The 20,478-nt window shown below is 35.2% G+C and overlaps 1 protein-coding gene and 1 pseudogene across 3 annotated transcripts in view; one reads left to right on the plus strand and one right to left on the minus strand.

Moving 5' to 3' along the window:
* Positions 1-20,478, minus strand: part of Usp47 (ubiquitin specific peptidase 47) — a 122,545-nt gene that overhangs the window by 14,613 nt on the left and 87,454 nt on the right. For all 3 annotated transcript variants that reach the window (XM_004851428.4, XM_021263801.2, XM_087211667.1), the window contains 8 exons: positions 12,973-13,104; positions 12,630-12,706; positions 12,064-12,119; positions 9,219-9,331; positions 8,237-8,341; positions 7,113-7,320; positions 4,817-4,932; positions 634-753 (listed from right to left, as the gene is read on the minus strand). In XM_004851428.4, the coding sequence (XP_004851485.1) occupies positions 634-753; positions 4,817-4,932; positions 7,113-7,320; positions 8,237-8,341; positions 9,219-9,331; positions 12,064-12,119; positions 12,630-12,706; positions 12,973-13,104 (927 nt within the window). The remainder of the gene's footprint in view (positions 1-633; positions 754-4,816; positions 4,933-7,112; positions 7,321-8,236; positions 8,342-9,218; positions 9,332-12,063; positions 12,120-12,629; positions 12,707-12,972; positions 13,105-20,478) is intronic.
* Positions 799-2,068, plus strand: LOC101711185 (developmentally-regulated GTP-binding protein 1 pseudogene; annotated as a pseudogene).

Below are 20,478 nucleotides of genomic sequence, written 5' to 3' on the forward strand. Positions count from 1 at the left end.
TATGTTCACATTATTTGCATATAGATGAAATATGATGCAGAGGAAGTTTTTCGAATAACCGTGGGGAAGTGGGTGATCAAATACAAATGAAACATGAGTTGATAATCATAGAAGCTCGGTGAACAAAAGGTCATTGCACTACTCTCTATTTCTGTATATGTTTGAAATTTTCTAGCATATTAGAAGAAATTAGGTGAATTAAACAACACTAAAAAGGTTAAATGAGACAAAAGACTAAGCTGACTAAAGTGAATGAAAATGAAAAAGTCTGATTCTGAGTATCAAGTTCTTTCTTATGGGAGCAGTTCAAGGATGAACAGAATTCAGAAGACATAATCACCACCTCTACCCAAGAAGGCTTCACCAACTAAGCAGGGCTCATCAGGGCTCTAATTAAATGGAGAGGTGAAATAACACTCCAAGTGGAGTGCACATGAACAAAGTTAAAGACGACGAGAAACAGCAATTATTGGGAGACTTTGGCTAATTTAAATTGGGTAATTCCAAAGGTCAGTTCCAGATAGATGGTAGACAGTGCTACAGGCCAGGCTTCTAAAGTAGTTATTAGGGCATTCTGAGCTAACTGCATTTTTTATCAGCACAGAAAATAGCAATGAAAAAAATAAGACATACCTTGTTACTTCTAAAAAAACCTTCAGCTTTCAGAGTTTTACTGGGCATACTGAGGAGACGCAAATCATTATAGCAGCGTTCCAGCACTATTCTCATGGTTTCAGCAGGTAAATGGACGGCCTACAATGAAAGAAATTTAATTAAGAAACTACTCTTTCCAAAGTAATTCTGCTTCCTGGTGGCGGTGGCTTGCCCGGAGTGTGGTGTGTGAGGGGAGACAGCTAGTGTGGAGGCTACTGTGTACCCTGGGACTCGCCACCATGAGCAGCACTTTAGCAAATATTGGGGAGATTGAAGCCAAGATGGCACGGACTCAAAAGAACAAGGCCATGGCACATCACCTAGGGCTGCTTAAGGCTCGGCTCGCTAAGCTTCGTAGAGAACTCATTACACCAAAAGGTGGTGGTGGTGGTGGGCCAGGAGAAGGTTTTGATGTGGCCAAGACAGGTGATGCTCTAATTGGGTTTGTGGGCTTTCCATCTGTGGGGAAGTCAACACTGCTGAGTAACCTGGCAGGAGTATATTCTGAGGTGGCAGCCTATGAGTTCACTACTCTGACTACTGTGCCTGGTGTCATCAGATACAAAGATGCCAAGATCCAGCTCCTAGATCTCCCAGGTATCACTGAAGGTGCCAAGGATGGGAAAGGTAGAGGTTGTCAAGTCATTGCAGTGGCCCATACATGTAATTTGATCCTGATCATTCTGGATGTCCTGAAACCCTTGGGACACAAGAAGATAACTGAAAATGAGCTGGAAGGCTTTGGCATTCGCTTGAATAGCAAACTTCCTAACATCGGCTTTAAGAAGAAAGACAAGGGAGGCATTCATCTCACAGCCACTTGCCCTCACAGTGAGCTGGATGCTGAAACTGTGAAGAGCATTCTGGCTGAATACAAAATTCATAATGCCGATGTAACTTTGCATAGCGATGCCACAGCAGATGACCTCATTGACGTGGTGGAAGGAAACAAAGAGTGTATATCCCTTGTATCTATGTATTAAACAAGATCGACCAGATCTCTATTGAGGAACTGGACATCATCTATAAGGTGCTACACTGTGTACCCATCTCTGCCCATCACCGCTGGAATTTTGACGACTTGTTGGAAAAGATCTGGGACTATCTGAAACTAGTGAGAATCTACACCAAACCCAAAGGCCAATTACCAGATTACACATCTCCTGTGGTGCTGCCTTACTCTAGGACCACTGTGGAGGATTTCTGCATGAAGATTCACAAAAATCTTATCAAAGAATTTAAATACACTCTGGTCTGGGGTCTCTCTGTGAAACACAATCCTCAGAAAGTGGGTAAAGACCATACGTTGGAGGACGAGGATGGCATTCAGATTGTGAAGAAATGAAACCCTCCCCTTCCCCATCTGCCAGGCCAACCACAGTGGCTTTCCCCATGACCAAGCACCCTACTCAATTCCTTTTGTTTTTGCAGCCACTGGATCAGGATACAGGGGTGGGAAATGGAGGCACCCAAACTGGAACTTCACTTATCTTACTGTGGTGTCACCTTTTATGTTGAACTGCGTTAAAGACCTAGTAGGCCTGTTTGCCATGTGCAAAAAAACCCTCACTAATTCTGCTTGACTAGAAATACAGTGGAATTATAAAGTCAGTGTTAATTACTTTTTAAAAGTTTAGGGGAAAAAGAGAATATTTTTAGTAGAGCTTTAAAAATTTTTAGAGAATCTAAGGCAAAAATTATCAGTCACATCCATTAATTATGCTGTAAATTAGGAGACTGAAGCATCACTTGTACATACTCTGAAACTATTTTAAAGGTTAAAATTTTTCATTAAAGAGTCTATTCCTTTCAAAATTGCCACTTAGATGAGGTGATATGATTCCAAGGGAACTGCATATCTGACTCTTTGAGAGCTGATGTCAAATCAACCTTGTTAAACTCCCTGGATTGTGATAGGCTCTACTGTAGTATATAAATAGTTAATACTTTTACTAAATCAATGAGATCAAATTAGTAGTAAGTTATTCTGAAATTCTACATCCTTAATTTGTGGACTCATTTTATGAATTTCATATGAAATGAACAGATAAAAATTATTTACATTTAAAAAAGCAATTCATTTTTAATACAGTTAATGGTAGTAGTTATGAAGACTAAATTATTAGGCAGTCTAGTTATACTTTAAAATATTGTATTTATTGACACAATGTTTTGTAACTACATTTATTCTCTAAACATATTTTTCCCCAGTAAGAGTGTCAGCTTCATTAGGGAAGGGAATAACATGTGTGTTTGCATTTCTGTATCCTTATGGCTTGTATCTAGACGTCCCCTTAAAGACTCTTGTAGTCATAGGTGGGGCTTTTCGGGGGTGGCTGGATCTAGGATGTGTGATACTGGGATCAAGGATGTGATGCTGGGATTCACGGTGCAATGCCAGGATTAAGGATGTGAATGCTACCCTATGGGTCTGGATAAAATATGAGACAGAAAGAGGGTTGCTGTTGTCACTGGTTGTTGCCTGTCACCTGCTTCTTGCTACTTCCCTGCTAGTTGCCTTCTGCTTTTCTCCTCTGTGACGTCCCTCTCCCATGCCACGCTGCCTTGGAGCCAGCTGATTACGGACTGAAACCTCTGCAAACTGTGAGCTGTAATAAACCTTTCCTCCTTAACTTTGGGTGTTGGGTATTTTGTCTCAGTAATGAGAAATGTAACTAAGACATGTATCTACCTCAGTACTTATACTCTAGACTGAACTGAGGTTTTTTACCTCTGGCATTCACAATTTTTAAATGTACAGAGCAATCATATGAACACAGTAAGTATTTATGAGCAATTTAATCAAAATGACTTCACAACATGATTTGTTTCCTGGATATTACTTTGACAAAAGTGGTAGAAGTGATTGTTGTTTTGAAAAACATAGTAAAAACCACTAATCTTATATTTTACAACTTTTTCACAGAACATTTATTGATATTCACGACAAACTTGTTTTACAAGTAATAAAACCCCTAGATGAGATAAAAGACAAGATCACCGTAAGACCTAAGGCAGAAAACGGGATTCAATTTCTTCACTTAGAATTACTGAACAATTTTCACTATACCAAAGGTTCTTAACCTGAAGTTCAGGAACCTTGCAACATTTTGGCTGTTTGTGGGGTTCAAGGTTCTATAAAGTGTATGACCCTTCAAAGGATAATAATCATTTGTCTAAAGTGGATTAGTCTCTTGGTCTAAGGAAATTTTAATGTTTTTAACCATATTTTTTCCAGCTCAAAATTTCAGAATGACCATGCATTCTTTATCACTAACTCACACAATATAGCCAACATTTAATTCATCACTTTGTCAGATCTGCTTTCCCACCTCTCTTCTCTATTAATACTTTAGATAGCTTTCTGTTACACAAGTCTGAAATCCTTCAGGTCATCTTGTTCTTGTCTTACCCCAACATTTACCAAACTACAAGTCTTGCAGAGAGATTACACAATCACTGTCACAGTCTATGGCTTCTCTCATTTCCACCATTTATCTTCTGTCCATTGAATTATTTTAACAGCTTCTCATCTTCATTCCTGATTTTCTCTCAGTCTACTTGGACCACTAGTCTAGTGCAGTGGTGGTGAACTTATGGCACACGTGTTGTTTTAAAGACAAAAGATGTTAAGGTGTAAGTTGTTTTTTCTAGACTAAAACCTTAGGATTCAGGTTTAATTGTAGTGCTGGCACTTTGAGATAAATTAATGAGTTTTGGGCTGTAGTATGGGCACTCATCTCTAAAAGGTTTGCCATCATTGGTCTAGTGTCAGCGGACTTAAAAGCACAGATCTGATCATACCACTGGTGTACTTGAAAATATAAAAACCTACTTCCTACTTCCTGTACCAACTTGGGTGTTTACTGTGTAGAGCCCTCCATGAAATAAAATGAAATGTACAGCTCCAGGCCCGTATTTCCCAATGATCTAGCCAAAGCTTACAAGTCATTGTCATACATACTTGCTTCATATTTTCTTACCTCCATACTTTGCTTCACCTGTTTCTTCTATTTGAAATGGCTTCTTTCTTATTATAGTTGTATCCTAACCATACACACTGCCTCTTTAAAGCACAGTGTACACCTTGCTCATAACCATCATATACTACTTGGTAGATAGCAGCACTCAAAAATATTCATTGATCAATTTTAAAACTTACCTTTGAAATCAGTTGTTTGAATTCTGTAACTGTTTGATTTAAGTAAGCACGAACAGTTATAGGAACAGCTACAGTTTCCGCCTTTAGATCAACAACATGAACTTTCACCATCACTTCTGTCACATTTGAAGATATAAAAACATAATTGGAGGTTATCTTTTAAGAGTATTTCACATGAGCATTGTATTCTTAATGTGCTTCTAAACAGAAGGCAAAGATAATGTTTTCTAATTATCAACATGGTTAGTGTACATTATATACAATACAGGTTAAGAGCTTTACAAATGATCACAATATAAACAATCTTATATATACAAATGGAAACAAGGATAGTAAGTTCTCTTAGATTACTTTTAAAATGTTAAATAGTAGTCTTCATTATAAAGTATTATTTTGAATTCATGCACTATATGTTACCTAAAAAAGTTGAAGTGTGATTTTAAAAATTATATGCTTTGTTTCCTTCTAAAATATAGTATCATGGGCCGGGGATTTAGCTCAGTGGTTCTGCCACCTGCCTCGCAAGCACAAGGACCTGAGTTCGATCCCCGGTACCAAAAAAAAAAAAAATATATATATGTGTGTGTGTGTGTGTGTGTGTGTGTATATAAATAAAATCAATGCCAATTTTACCAACTGCATTAAAAATATAAATCAAAATACAGACCAAATATAAGTCAAATACAGACCAAAACTACAATGTTAAGTATATAATAAGAGATTGCAAAACAAATACTGAAGGGGATATACAAAACCCTAATCGCTTTTGAACAGCCTTAATTAAACAATTCATGACTTCATTCATAATCAAAGATTGCCTCTCTGCAAAATAATATTTTCTACATCCTATGGAAGACTCTGCATAAAAAATGATCTGGTGTGTGTATTTGTTTTGTCACTTAAATCTTTCATATTATAATTTAACCATGTTTTCTCTTCTGTTTTTAGATGTTTATAACTAAACTTTTATTCTCTTGAAAAATGACCTTCAAGCACTATCTCTAATAAATATTGTTTTAACCTTATGTCAATCTTCAGTTTTTCCTTCTATGTTGCTGATTTAAATGACAAACATTGTAAGATCCTGATAATTAATGAATAATGGATAGTATAAGTCTTCCAGTCTATACTTGCATTTAGAGTTCTTAGAAAAAGAATTCATGTTACCTTTTAATCATTATATATATTTTTTCTATCCGGTTCAAAAGTTCCTCAAAGGGACTCTATATAAAAATACTTAGTACAGTCCAACTGAAGCAGGCACCATCTAATTTTCACAAACTTTCCTACTCCCTGGAAGAAGGTAGGCTCCCTGGAAGAGTATTACAATTAATGTATTTTGGAAATACATAAAATAAAGAGGTAGATGGGATCCATGAAAGTCCAAAATTTCAAAGGACACGATCAGGTTTTCTAAGTTCAACTTTCAGGAATAAAAAGTACACAGAGCATAAGACTGAATTCTGATTTATCACTGATATAAAGGAGTTAGGATTAAGATACAACAGTAAAAACTTTTTTTTATTGAGTCAGGTGTTCACTAAGTAACCCAGGCTGACCTCCAACCTGTGGTGATCCAAGTGCTGGAAAAACAGACATGTGTCATCATGCCTGATCATAACAGTAAAAATTATGTAAAACTGTTTAAACATTTGGCTTTTCTTGTATTTGTTATGGCATATAGTGATTATAAGGAAACTCCAGATATGAGAAAGACTATGTCAGCTGCCTTTAGGGACTATTCTGGAGAAACTAGGGGCACTGTCACTTTCCAAGTCAATCTCCATGGGGGAAAAAAAACCAAACTTCAAATGGACTAAGTGAATGTGACAGATAATAAAGAACAAAAGAAGCCCCTGAGACCTGAGGAAGTAGGAAGGACTGAGCAAAATTAAAACGTTGGCAGTGATAGGGTTGAATCTGTTTTTCCAACTTTATGGGAATATACACTTTTTGGTTCAAGGCAGTGGAATTGGGGGGGGGGCTGATTGATTTATAGTACAGAGGATTATTCAGTATCAACAACTGAGTAATACATATGAGAAAAGAAAAATCTCATTGAAGATTATAAGCTAGAAGTTTTGTTTTTAAGCTGTTCATTTAAAGAATTCTGGATATAGCTCTCTGCAAGTAATCTAGAACTTAATTCCAAGCTTGTTACTGGCTACTTCCCAACCTATCAAAATTATTCTACATTTTAAGAACATATAAAATATTTATAATACATTCATTTCAAAAGATTTTGTCATGAAAATTTTAAATCCTGTACAACTCAACATAGTATAAAACTGCCTACCTCCTGGTTTGTAAGACTGGAAAACTTGATCAGGCTTTCTTGTCTCCAATAGCAGATCAAACATATATGTTGACTTGACCCCACCTAGGAGAAGTCCCATTGGTGTATCTTCTTCCCCTTCGTATGATCGTTCTAGGTAATCATGAAACTCATCATATTTAACAAGGCGAGAGCACTCCAGAGGTATTACCTCTTCTAAATCCATCATCTAAAAGAAAATACCAACAGCAAAAGAAAAAAAATATATAGTGTTTTAGTCCAGTGCATAACAGCCCTACCAATAAGTCCTAACAAACAATAAAAATCTATGGATTTATGATCTACATCACAAGACATCAAAGTTAAAGCGATGCCTTAAATGTTATTTTTAAATGACCATGTCTCATTATCCTTCAAATCATACAAACTATGCACTAACATATTTTAAAGACATTTTTACTTTAAAAAAGATATTCTAAACTTTAGGTGGGCTCAAAATTAACACATGATAATCTACTGCTCTCTAATTACTAAGCTAGAAACATAAGGGGAAAACAACTAGCCACACAGAACATGTATCTTTTGTTTTTTAATATAATTTGGAACAGAATTGGTAACTCGTATATATAATAGTATCTCAGTAGTTACAGGTGGATCATATATCTCTTATAGCCAACACAAAGATTTTAACTTCTATGCCTGCCAGAGGCCACCCCATTCTTCTATGAACATGTCTTTTCTCTGGTATTTCTAATACCTCATAGAGAAGGGACTCTAAATATCTGTTAAATAAATGAGATAAACAAGTAAACATTTTGCTTCTGATTTGAGTTCTGGGATATAGAAAACCTAATTGGCTTTCATAGTGAAGAAATTCTCAAAAACTGGGTATGCCTTGGGCCAGGGATTTAGCTCAGTGGTTCTGCTGCCTGCCTCAAAAGTGCAAGGACCCGAGTTCGATCCCCGGTACCAAAACAAAAAAAAAAATTGAGTATACCCTCAAGGGAAATAAGAGATATGAATTTAATAGGCTATCAAATTTATTGTAAGTGCTTATATTACTATTAAGTATAATAAAAACTCCTAATTATGACACTGTTAAATGAGGTACAATAATGAAATACCAACAATACAATTAAACATACCTTATGAGCCATTTCTACTGCTTCCTTTAATGTCTTATCCTTATGAACTTCCAATTTGTTTTCCATCATTACTTGTTTCACAGGATGCAAACAGAATAATTTTATCTAGGAAAATGTGAAATATCATTACCAACTCAGCAGGCCAAGAATCAAAAAAAATTAAATATTGCAATTTAAAAAAACAATTGGAATCATTCTCTTTTATGTCTATTATTTCTCACTTAATGATAGTTACTCTATTTCATGTCTCAAAAATTTAAAAACATTAATTTTAACAATGTGATGTCTTTTTGTAAGTGTATATCATAATTTATGTAGTAATTTCCCTACTGAGATACATTCAAGCTGTTCACAATTTTTCCCTAGTTTAGAAAATACTCTGATGAATATGCTTGTGGTCGATATTTTGCAGTATCTGTGATGATTTCATTAGGTAATATTTCTGTAAGAGAAATCATACAAAAGAATGTGAATTTGCTTAAAATTTTTGATAAACACTACTCAATTTTTGTCCAGGCAGGCTTTAACGATTTACTCTTCATTTGCTTTATGTGCTTGTACATTCTTGGCAAGCACGCTTACCAAAAAGCTACAGCCCTGATATCACCTTTTTTATTTTGAGACAGGGTCTTGCTAAGTTGCCTACCCTGTTCTCTAACTTTGGATTCTCCTGCTTTAGCTTCCCAAGTACCTGGGATTGCAGGTGCCCGCTATCATGCCTGCCTGATTTATTCTTCTTTAGCAGGATAAGAGAACACCTTTTTTACTGTAGCCTCACCATCACTGAACATTGTCACTATATGTTACTAGGTGTTTATGCATCAAATCAAATCAAAATTTACCTTTGCAGTCTACTTAGTTCACCTAATTAATGGTCCTGATAGAATAAATGTCTATAGACTCAACTGAACAGTTATGGAAATTTTAGTTAAGCAAACTTAAATGGCACGTTTCAATTAAAAATACAATTATGCAATCTAACCTTGCATGTATTACGCTCTATTTCTCGTTGCCTCTTTTCTTGTTCTTCCAATTCTCTCTCTCTCTGTACCAAGCTTTTAATATGTTCGGGGTATTCATCCACCTCTAGAAATTCTATTAATAATGAAAACAAGAGAAGGCAGTGTCATTGAAAATGGGCTCCCTTTACTCAATTCTGACCTACTATGCTCCTATGGTATCCCTGGTAGCAGAGCACTCATGGATATATAGTCCAGTTACTTTCTTCTCTCATCTTTTCTTCTAGGAAAAGGTGCAGAGATACTAATAATGATACCACGCTCAGGTCTCATATATTTTTCTTTTTTGGTGCCAGGGATTGAACTTGGGACCTTGTGCTTGTGAGGCAGGTGGTGACACCAGCTAAATCCTCGGCCCCGGTCTCATTATTTTTAAAAGCCACATATTTATCCAAAATGGATCCTGGCTCTAGAATTCAAATATCTACACTAAGATTTTAGAACGAAAAAGCTCCTCTTAAGCTTGAAAGTAAAATCATTTCTGATTTCAAATTTTGCCACCACCCACTGAACTGTACACATCCCCTTTGGCAAGTTTACTTCTCCAGACCTAGGGGCTTTTTTTAGCTTCCTAATAGCACCTACTGCACAAAGTTATTGCCTGGGTGTAATATAATGTAATAAATTCAACTGCTACTCTTACTATTAGAAATCCTACCTATTTGTTAGTATTCTCTAATAGGATTAGCTTTTAGCTACTTTCTAACAAAAGAAGGCCAAGTCACAAAACTGGTAGCTTCAGCTATGACATTTCTTTCTCTATACTGTCAAGATTCATTTAAATACAAAAAGTGATTATCATTTCTGATGTTACTTTTAAACAATCAGTTAAAGGAAAATAGTTTATAAGACTATAATGTTAAGTGAAGTAACTCAGACCCACCAGCTCAAATATCACATGGTTTCTCTTATATGAAAAACTCAGTATATACAAAATGAAAGAGATAATAGGAAAAAAGAGAAAGAAAAAGAAAGATATTGTACTCCAGTGTGGACAATGTATCTAAAAGTGTATCTTGATTTAGTGCACTTGTCTTAAATGTTTTATATGTTCTTTGGCCTATCAGTCTGGTTTTCAATCTGCATATATAATTAACTTTATAAGGTTTTATAAGATGAATAAATGAAAGTGTTGCTGGAAAAGTAGGAGAGGGGTGGTGGTGGGGAATAAAATGTGTTATATACACGTACCAATCGCCTACAGTGAACATAAACATGCACTGCAAACATGTGCTAATAAAAGTTAAAAAAATTATTAATACCTACATATGAATTATTTTAAGTTTTTCTTACATATAAACAAATGCAAGTAACAACATGAGATCGTGACACTGTATAATAAATCAAATTACTATTTAACATTAAATGAGAACAAAGATAGCAATAGGATCATTTCTCTGAGGGAAGTAATAATTCACTATTCCTAGAAATGAGATTGAATTTAAAAAATATTCCCTATCATATCACACAGCGCCCTCTGGTGCTTCATCACAAAACTAGAGTTGGGGAAATAAAGAAGAGACAAGTTTTACACTGTTAGAAAGCTGGGTCCACACAGGACACATAAATTACAATCCTGGCTCTGTCTTCAGGTAACTATGACCTGAGACAAGTTACTCTTTGGTATACAGTTTCTTTATGATACAGTAAGAGCGATCATTTCTGTTCTTAAATCCCTGTTCTGCAATGAATTCTTGTTATAATTTCCGTCCATTTTTTTCAGTAAGTCTACACTAAATTACTAGGCAATGACTATGTGACAGATCCTGGAATTATAGCTTTGTTAAAAAGATGAACAGGTTGGGTTGTAAGCCTTGCAGCAACTGAATCCACAATGAGAGTTCACAAAAATATGCACAAAAACAATGCTTGAAAGAGATTTACTAATAGTATGGTAGTTTCTAAATGAAAGAAAAATACTGAAATCAAAGACAATGATTATTTTTTAATTATGAAAAGAATGGGCAAATATATAATCTGTGTATGGATCTATATGTACACATATACACACATCCTGTTTATACTACTGTGTCAATCAGTCAGAATTAGCAAAAACAAGAACTGTCATTCTTTGAAGTAATAATTACCGCCCCCTCCCCCCAAAAAAAGTAAAAAAAAAAGAAATAGAAAGGACAAACATGCATTTTATGCTCAGGATTATTTCTAGGATTCTTAGTAAAATTAAAACATAATAAAGTATGTGCACTCGATTCATAAAAACTACCCTGCTTTTTAATCAAGTAAGCAGAAAAATTTAACTCTAGTCCCTAAAATGTTTCTAGAGTATTTCAGGTCTTCTAGGGTCCCCATTCAGAGTATTTAGATACTAATGTAACCAAAAAGCTTGAAATTGGAAAAGTAATAGCTAAACTAGAAACAGGATACTAAATGCTTAAAATGTTATCTCATTTTTAAAAACAATTCTATAAAACACTGTTATTCTTCCTATTTTACAGATGTGAAAAGAAAGGTTAAAAAACCTCGTCTAGGACATGTAAGTAATGACAGCTACACAGGTCTGAGTTTATCATCAGTGCAGAAAACTTCAGAGAGTATCATAATAATATTCAATTTATCTAAGTAAGAATACGTTTTACTTGTTTCTTTGTATATTAAAAAGTAATTCAACAACATTTTCCCAAGTATTTTTATCACTGTTATTTCATAACAGTATAAAGTTAATTCTTCCATGCATTCAAAAATGCAGATTGGTCTATCATTTAAAAATAGTTATCTGGTTTTGCTAAACTTCCAAAAGAACTTAATTTACAATACAAACTAAAATCAATTAACTATAAGTTAACATACTTGCATTTCTTGTTGGATCCTTCAGCCTATATATCAGCATATATGCATTTGTTGAGCTAGTAGAAATATAGAAAGATTAATAGGGACAAAAACTAGATTCCATTTCCAAGCATCAAATATGAATTTAAAGTTGTGAGATTTATTCCTTTAGACAATCAGAAAGTCATACCACTGTTCAGAGACACATTAAAATTTAAAACACTCCAGAAAGAAATGAAAACCTTTGTTTTTAATGATACATTTGGGAAGCAATTTCTCATCTCCTCTTGGTAACATAATAGTTTTCAACAAAACTGTGTATGACAATTACAACAGTTAAATCAGGAGTCAGCAAACTTTTTTTTCTGAAAAGGGGCAGATAGAAAGAAAAATCTAAGGCTTTGGAGACCAGATGGTCTGTGTTGCAACTATTCATCTATACAAACCATATAAACAAATGACTACATTAGTGTTCCAATAAAACTTTATTTTACAGAAATCTGTAGAAGGGCTGGATAGTGGTGATAAAAAAGAGAAGCTATAATGCATTCTAACTTATAAACACTAAAACTTAGGAAATTACTTACCTGGCAAAAGCACTGGAATAATATCCTCTGCTTCCTGACGATCCACCATGTGTTTTCTTAATGTCCTCTTGTGTTATCTAAAATGTTGTTACATTTGTTTTGTAAAATCTGTGACATTATTTCATTAATATCAACATGTAAACCAATCTTTTAACTTTAGAGGTAAATGCTACATAAGATCTTCAAGACAGATCAGATACCAATTCACAAAATTTAATCACAGCCAGTGGCTACTTCCCAGCCAGTCAGTTCTAATGTTCTGAGCTCACATGAAGCATGAGTTGATCAGAAACATTTCTACTCATATCCTTCAAAGTAATTATTTTAAAAGACATCTCCTTACCCTGCTGACATGCTGATCATTGAAGCTGTACCACTGCTCATCACTGAAAGACTTTATGCAAGCATAATAGTGGCCACCAGCAGCACTTCCTGAATGAACCATGACAGAGAAGAGCTCATAGATCAAGGAATTCTAAGGGGAAAAAATAAAATAATTTAGAGGAGAGGAAATCTGTAAAACCCTTATTTGTTTATTTCCCATTAATGCATAATGAAGTAACATGACAGTTGTCTTGTATATTATAGATCACTTTTTCCCTAAGATAAAATTAAAATGACAAGTCTCCAAAAAAAAAAAAATCATTTCATGCAGCCTATTTTTTCATATTTTAATTATGCTATACAAAAAAAGCCAAATGATACAATTATTTAGAACATCTTCTAACGTATTTGTGCAACATCTGTGATACAGTAATCTGTCAATTTGGTATCTCATTTATATTAAGAATGAATTCTGAATTATACTGTATCTATAATAAATTAAAACTATGTCTTAACAATACTTCACTGTTTGGAACTGAAGACTATTTTAAGCAAACCAAGTATTTCTGGAAAAAACAGGAACGAAGAGATTTATTTTAAAAAGTGGTGACTTACAAGTGACTTGTTTTTATATTTAGTTTGAAAGCCTAGGCAATTCACACCTACTAGGATAGTCTGAGATACTAGAGAACTTGTGGATCAGTAACTCCATCACAAAGGGGACAGAGGAAGATAAAACAAAAGAGATGGTAACAAAGTTAAAAAGGAGTAGACATAAAAAGCTTCCCTTGTTGGTGACAAGTTCTATTTCACTCATTTCTTTTACAAGAACTAGGGTTCTAGAGTTTCTCTTCTTTAACCCTCCCCCGTCACACTGGGGATCAAACCCAGGAGCAGACACTGCCAGGCCCTCTCCCACTAAGCAGCTTCCCCTCCTACTGCTCCTTGCCCCGTCCTCTGAGGTCAGCCAGCTCTCTCTGCTTTACTTTTTGCTTCAATAGCATTTGAGCTTTCAAAAGTCTCAGTATATTTCAGGTTATCTTAAATAACTTTAAATTAAAAATTATAATGGTGAAATTTCTAGTATAAATTCTGAAAAAAATCCTTATGTTGTTCACTTTATTCCTAAAACTAAAACTAAGTAGCCATAGGAAGTTTTAGAATTTACCTGCAATCCTTTCCAGCACTGAACAACTTATGAAACATGGAAATCCACAATATAAAAATATTTTGAGCCTAAGAAATATAGTTTTATCATAATTAGCAAGGCCAGAAAAAAAATTTCCCTAACAAATACTTTTTATTTAAAAATAACTATTATCAAACACACACACATACAGAAATTAAAACCATGCAAAGAAGAACAATGCAAGGGAAAAAAAACTACAATAATATTCAAATAGAGGAGAACTCAACCAAAACAAAACTGAAAAGCACTTAAACATTTTTCCATATAACAAAAAAACATCTCAAGTACCAACAAGACACCAGAGGATGTGATTTGTTTCAGAAAGATCCCCCAAACCAACACTGAACAAATAATGATCTGGGAAAAAAACTCCAGTTAGCTAGCATACTCCACATAAGCCAAACTTCTCCCTAATTTAAATTTCGATACAGTCATATGACACGTGATGGAAACACAATCCGAGAAATATGTTATTAGGCAATTTCATGCATGTGTATCCTTAATTACCCTTTCAGTTTCTCACACTAGAGAAACTACTGGTATTTACACATGTGTGTCCTGTTTATTTCACTTAAGAGGATGGCCTCGATATGCATGCATTTAGCTATGTCTCTAGTTTCTCATTCTTTATGGCTGAGTAGTACTCCATTTTATATAAAAAAAACGCATCTTCTTTATCCAGTCTCCCGTTGATCGGCACTTGGGTTGTTTCCAAGCTTCAGCTATTGCAAACTGTGCCGCTATAAACATGGGCGCACATATATCACTGTGATATGATTCTTTTAATTCTTTTGGGAAGATCCCCAGCAGGGGGATAGCTGGGTCAAATGGGACCTCTAGCCCTAGTTCTTTGAGGTATCTCCATACAGATTTCTACAGTGCCTGCACCAGCCTGCACTCTCACCAACAATGGAGAAGGGTTCCTTCCTCCGCACACCCCCGCCAGCATTTGTTATTGGTTGATTTCTTGATAGCAGCCATTCTTTCTGGGGTGAGGTGGAATCTCAGGGTTGTTTTCATCTGCATCTCTTGAAAGACCAGTGATATAGAACATTTTATCATGTATTTATTTGCTGCTTTTACTTCTTTGTCTCAGAAAGGTCTGTTCATTTCAGATCCCCATTTTTGAATTGGGTCTTTGAATTTGGGGGGTCTGATTTTTTTTAGTTCTTTATATATTCTAGATAGCAGTCCTCTGTCTAAGGTACAGTTGCTGAAAATTTTTTCCCACTTTGTAGGTTGTCTCTTAGCTGTGTTGGTGGTTTCTCTTGCAGTGTAGAAGCTTTTTAATAAGAAGAGATCCCAGTTGTTGATCTTTGTGCAAGTTCCCATGCCACTGAGGTTTTATTCATAAAGTCTTTTCCTATACCAATGTGTTTAAGAGTTCTATCTAACTTATCTTCCAGCAAATTTAGTGTTTTTGTTTTAATATTTAGATCTTTAATCCACTTTAATTTTAGTTTAGTGCATGGTGAAAGATATGGGTCTAGTTTTAATCTCTGGCAGGTTGAAATCCAGGTTTTCCAACACCATTTATTAAATAGGCTACTTTTCCTCCAATGAGGATGGTTGGCTCCTTTGTCAAAGATGAGGTGGCTGAGTATGTCTGGAGTTGTTTCTGTATCTTCTAATCTATTCCACTGATCCTTGGGTCTGTTTCTTTGCCAGTACCATGCTGTTTTTATCACAGTAGCTTTGTAGTATAGTTTCAAGTTGGAGATTGTAATTCCCCCAGCCATATGTCTGTTGCCTAAAATTTCTTTTGCTATTCTAGGTCTCTTCTGGTTCCAAATGAATTTTTGGATTGTTTTCTCTAGTTCTATGAAATATATTGTTGGAATTTCAATTGGCATTGCATTAAACCTAAATAACAGTTTTGGAAGTATGGCCATTTTCACTATATTAGTTCTTCCTACCCAGGAATAAGGGAATGTCTTTTCATTTTCTTATATCCTCTTCAATCTCTTTTTTCACAGTGCTGTAGTTTTCAGTGTAGAGGTCTTTTGCTTCCTTTGTTAGATTGATTCCTAGATATTTCACTTTTTTGGATGCTACTGTAAAAGGAATTGTTTCCCTAATTTCTCTCTCAGTGAGTGAGTCTGTTATTTGTGTAAAAGAAGACTATTGTATTTTCACTGTTGACCTTGTATCCAGCTACTCTACTGAATCTGTCAATTAAGTCTAGAAGTCTTTTGGCAGAGTTTTTTGGGTCTTGTATGTAAAGTATCATATTGTCAGCAAATACTGACAGTTTAACTTCTTCCTTCCTTTAACTTCTTCCTCCTTATTTCTTTCTCTTTCCTAATTGCTGTGGCTAATGTTTCCAGAACTATATTCAACAGGAGTGGTGATAGTGGGTATCCTTGTGTTGTTCCTGATTTTAACCTGAAAGTTTTCAGTTTTTGACCATGTAGTCTGATATTGGCTGTTGATTTTTCACAGACTTAATCAGATAGCCTTTACATCGAGATAAAGACCTTCTATTCCAATTTTCTGTAGGATTTTTATCATGAATGGGTGTTGGATTTTGTCGAATGCTTTTTCTGCATCTATTGAGATGATCATATGGTTTTTGTCCTTGGCTTTGTTAATATAGTGTATTACGTTTATTGATTTATGTATATTGAACCATCCTTGCATCCCTGGGAGAAATCCAACTCGGTCAGGGTGTATGATCTTCTTGATGACCCTCTGTATTCTGTTTGCCAGTATCTTGTTGAGAATTTTTGCATCTATGTTCATCTATGTTCACTGATCTGTAGTTCTCTTTTGGGGTTGGGTCTTTTCCTGGTTTTGGAATCAAAGTAATACTTGCTTCTAGGAATGAATTTGGAAGTATTGCTTCCTTTTCACTTTCATTGATGAGTTTAAAGAGTAATTGTGATAGTTCTTCTCTAAATGTCTTGTAGAATTCTGCAGTGAAGCCATCAGGACCTGGGCTTTTCTTTGTTGGTAAATTTTTTATTACATTTTCAATTTCACTCATTGTAATTGGGTTGTTTAGAATTTCTGTATCTTCTTCATTTAACTTTGGCAATTCATATGTACAAGGGTATAAATTTTTATGCCATATTTTGACCCATCGCTTTTCCATAAGTCTTTTACATTCCTGCGATTATCACAAGAAATCCCTGCTAAGCACAGCAGACATATGAATGCTTTCACTTCAGTAAGTGTAGTGTCATAAAAAATACATTTTTAAATATGACTGTTGGTGCATACAGAATGTTTTACTTGCATTTCAGCTTGTGTGTATTTCACTGCAACTTGTAGCATTTCATTTGTTAGTTTCCAACACTGAATGGTGGTGCTGGCACTGTCCAATATATTTCACCCCTGTCAAGACCCTCACTATATTTTTGAGCCTAGTTCTAAAATTGAATCAGTCCATCTGGTTGCATGGCCATTTTGCAACATTTTGACTAGTCAAATATGCATTCACATTGCAGTTTTTCTTCGTCACCTGAATCAAGCAGGTGTGCATTCCCTATGTCTGTTATCAGTCGATTCTTGTTTTATTTCACTGTCACAGGAACTTTGGCTCACAGAGCCAGTGTCAAAGTCATCATCGTCATCGTCGTCATCGTCGTCATCATCATCATCATCCACCTACACCATTCTTCTGTTATGAAAACATTGTATTTTACTATAACCGATCATCTTTATCATCCATGCCTGAGTAATCTGATGATTCACTTTTGACCTCTAAAACTTGCAAATTTCATTTTTCATGTGCCATTGTACTGAATTGGGCTACTTCTACCAGAAAAATCAAAGGAAAACTTTAAAAAAAAAAAATCCTGAAGTAATGTGGGTCTACTAGACCCTCCGTGATGCTTGGGTAAACATACACAAGACCAGTTAGATGGAGCATAATATGGGTAAAAATCCCATTTTGTCTCTTTTGCACATTTGCTCACACCTTACTGTTCATCATACCAAGTGAGTAAACACATAGATTGCTTCCTGTATCCCTCAGGGAAAGGTACTGAGATGCACAGCTTGCTACTATTACCCTAAAGTATGAATTTACAGTAGAAAAGTAAGGGATAGGTCCACTGGACCCAGTGTCATGCTCAGAATAGGAGTTGGCAGAGCCAGAACTGAAAGCCTGGCCGTGGAGCTTCAGAGCCTGTGCTTTCAATACCCATGATCTCACTGTACTTATTTTGTAGGGAGTGATTGAGAGGTGGGGAAGGACCTAAAGGGAAAGGGGAAGAAAAAAAGAAAAGCCAAGAAATGAAACAGCCAACAATAGTAAAACATCATGAGAAGGATGAGTCAATATCTATCAATTATAACCATCAATGTTCATGGTCTCAATTCACCAATCAAAAGAAATAGACTGACAGAATGGATTAAGAAGCAAAGCAAAATCCAACAATATGCTGTATACAGGAAACACACTTAACTCAAAAAGAAATACACAGACTGAAGATAAAAGGATGGAAGACAGTTCTCCATGCCACAGCAACCCAGAAAAAAGCAGGGGTAGCAATTTTATTTGCAGACAAAGTAGATTTCAAATAGAAATTAATTAAGAGAGACAAAGATGGTCACTACATCCTTGTGAAGGGAACAGTCCAAGAGGAAGAGATGACAATCATAAATATAAATGCACCAAATACAAATGGCCCCAACTATACAAAACAAATATTAATGGACATGAAAAACCAAATAAGCTCTAATACAATGGTAGTGGGGGATCTCAATACCCCAACTATCACAATTAGACAGATCATCTAGACAAAAAACTAACAACAAAATTCTAGAACTGAACCAAGCTATTGAACAAATGGACTTAATAGATGTTTACAGAATGTTCCACCCCACAAAATCAGAATATACATTCTTTTCAGCTGCACATGGGTCATTCTCCAAAATAGACCACATGCTAGCTCATAGGACATGTCTAAGTAAATGTAAAAGAATTGAAGTTACCCCCTGTATATTATCAGACCATAGTGCAATAAAATTGGAGATCAATGACATAAGAAACTGCCAAACTCCCACAAACACATGGAAACTGAGTAACACCCTCCTGAACAAGCAATGGGTCACAGAGGAAATTAAAGAAGAAATTAGACAGTTTCTACAAGTAAATGATAATGCCAGTACAACATACAGAAATCTATGGGACACAATGAAAGTAGTTCTGCGTGGGAAATTCATAGCAGTCAATGTCTATATTAGGAAAACAGAGAGAACTCAAATAAATAACCTAATGCAGAACCTAAAGCTCCTAGAAAAAGAGGCGCACAACAAACTCAAAACTAGTATAAGAGAGGAAATTATGAAGATCAGAGCAGAAATCAATGCAATTGAGATTAAGAGAATGATACAAAAAAATCAATGAATCAAAGAGTTGGTTTTTTGAAAGAATAAATAAAATCGATAAACCCTTAGCCAACCTTATCAAAAAAGGAAAGAAAAGGCTCAAATCCTTGCCATCAAGAATGAAAACGGTGAAGACACAACAAACCCAGCAGAAATCCAGAGCATCAGCAATACCCACTTCGAGAACCTGTACTCTAATAAAATGGAAAACACAGAATAAATGGACAGATTCCTAGATACATATGAATTACCAAAGTTAAATGACGAAGATATAGAAATTCTAAACACTCCAATTTCAATGAATGAAATTGAAAATGTAATAAAAAATTTACCAACAAAGAAAAGCCCAGGTCCTGATGGCTTCACTGCAGAGTTCTACAAGACATTTAAAGAAGAACTGTCGCCATTACTCTTTAAACTCATCAAGGAAATTGAAAGGGAAGCAAAGCTTCCAAATGTATTCCTGGAAGCAAGTGTTACTTTGATTCCAAAACCAGGAAGAGACCCAACCCCAAAAGAGAACTACAGACCAATGAACATAGATGAACATAGATGCAAAAATCCTCAACAAGATACTGGCAAACAGAATACAGAGGATCATCAAGAAGATCATACACCCTGACCAAGTCAGATTTATCCCAGGGATGCAAAGATGGCTCAATATTCGTAAATCAATAAACATAATACACTATATTAACAGAGTCAAGGAAAATTGGAATAGAAGGTCTTTATCTCAAATTGATTAAGGCTATGAAAAAACCAACAGCCAACATCATACTAAATGGTCAAAAACTGAAAACTTTCATGCTAAAATCAGGAACAAGACAAGGATGTCCACTATCACCACTCCTGTTTAATATTGTTCTTGAAACATAAAAGAGAAAGAAATAAAAGGAATAAAGATAGGAAAAGAAGAAGTTAAACTGTCATTATTTGCTGACAATATGATACTTTACATAGAAGACCCAAAAAACTCTGCCAAAAGACTTCTAGACTTAA

This window comes from Heterocephalus glaber, unplaced genomic scaffold (assembly GCF_053883595.1).
Source record: "Heterocephalus glaber isolate CG9 unplaced genomic scaffold, H.glaber_assembly_v1.0 deba00001428, whole genome shotgun sequence".
Classification (NCBI taxonomy): Eukaryota; Metazoa; Chordata; class Mammalia; order Rodentia; family Bathyergidae; genus Heterocephalus; species Heterocephalus glaber.